Consider the following 1,235-nt stretch of genomic DNA (forward strand, 5'->3'; position numbering starts at 1 on the left):
ATCTATCTATCTATCTATCTATCTATCTATCCGTCCATCCATCCATCCATCCATCCATCCATCCATCCATCCACCCATCTTTGACCAACTTGCACTGCAAAACACAAACCTCCTCAAGGAGCAAGAAGGTACAAAATATTAGTCGCCACACATCAACATGAAATCAAATAGCGTGTCAGCATTGTGTTACACATGTAATCTGAGACATTACACTACAAACTGAAGAAGCAGTGGCAGGTAGATACCTGGTTATCATGGCTGGGCAGAGCGCAGTAGCCCGGTTCCGTCCTGCGGAGGAGGCGTGGTGAATGAGTACGGAAAGGCCGGGGAGAATGGGAGCAGACAGAGCGCGGAGAGGGAGAACGGATGGAGCGAGGTGATGGAGATCGGACAGAACGGGATGGGGAGTAAGTGATGGAGTGGGACTGGGAGAAGCCATGGCTGTGGTGGTTTTGTTTGGGTGGGCGAGGGGAGCGAGGTGGCAGCTCGGGCGGTTTGAGAGGGTCGATCAGGTCCATCTCTGTGAGGATCGGCGGCGGAGGGATGAAATCGAGCTCCTCCTCTGGCGGGAGTATTTGCATTTCCGCCGCGTCGAGTTCTGTGAGCTCTGCCTTGGACAAGTGGTCCACGATCCCGGCACCGAACGAGTCGCCCACCACATTGATGGAGGTACGCATTCTGTCACTGAGTGGACAAACAGTATCAGTGTCAGCGAGTGAAATGAGGAGACCCAACAACAGCTGAATAACACCAATATTTTTTACAATCCCCCTCAATAAATGTTTGAGACTGTCATTCTCTACTCATATGCCCTCCACCTATCGGACATCTGACTCACAGCAGCCAGTCGACAGCGATGAGCAGACTGATGTCCTGGGTGGGCAAGCCAACAGCCGTCAGGATCAGCAGCATAGTCACCAGTCCAGCACTGGGAATACTGGCAGCTCCAACACTGGCCAGGGTAGCGGTCATACTGCGGAGGAGAGACAAGGAAGCATAACCATCTTCATGCTGAGGCAAGGACCTGGAAAAAGGTTTTTTTCCATCAATGCGATGGTCAAAGGTTGGTTAAAACTTTTTCTCTCTGGCAAGTGTTTTAAGGTCTTTATGCAACCTCCAAGACGTGAGGCCAACAAAGTACTTGTAGTGTTTTGTGTAACTCACCCCTCACACCGTACCTCGTGTACTTGTGGACTTGGACAAAGACTACAGTTAATGGGCGACGTGCAAGTTCT

The 1,235-nt window shown here is 51.0% G+C and overlaps 2 protein-coding genes across 2 annotated transcripts in view; one reads left to right on the forward strand and one right to left on the reverse strand.

Moving 5' to 3' along the window:
• Window positions 1–1,235, forward strand: part of cacng2a (calcium channel, voltage-dependent, gamma subunit 2a) — a 69,325-nt gene that overhangs the window by 41,933 nt on the left and 26,157 nt on the right. The gene's annotated exons all lie outside the window — the stretch shown is intronic.
• On the reverse strand, window positions 198–1,127 carry LOC147818712 (uncharacterized). The gene is made up of 2 exons (XM_087175928.1): window positions 839–1,127; window positions 198–684 (listed from the first exon to the last, which is right to left on the reverse strand). The coding sequence occupies exons 1-2, from the start codon at window positions 970–972 to the stop codon at window positions 213–215; spliced, it is 606 nt and encodes a 201-aa protein (XP_087032054.1). The 5' UTR covers window positions 973–1,127; the 3' UTR covers window positions 198–212.

Source organism: Seriola lalandi, unplaced genomic scaffold, assembly GCF_002814215.2.
Source record: "Seriola lalandi dorsalis isolate HSWRI2012SDOR001 ecotype SW California unplaced genomic scaffold, Sedor1 jcf7180002054519, whole genome shotgun sequence".
Taxonomy (NCBI): Eukaryota; Metazoa; Chordata; class Actinopteri; order Carangiformes; family Carangidae; genus Seriola; species Seriola lalandi.

What these genes read in the sequence shown, in the direction of transcription:
- LOC147818712 (XM_087175928.1), bottom strand. Translation starts at nt 972, where the DNA reads ATGACCGCTACCCTGGCCAGTGTTGGAGCTGCCAGTATTCCCAGTGCT. An exon ending in ATCGCTGTCGACTGGCTGCT is followed by an intron (nt 685 to 838) that starts GTGAGTCAGATG and finishes TTGTCCACTCAG; the next exon opens with TGACAGAATGCGTACCTCCA.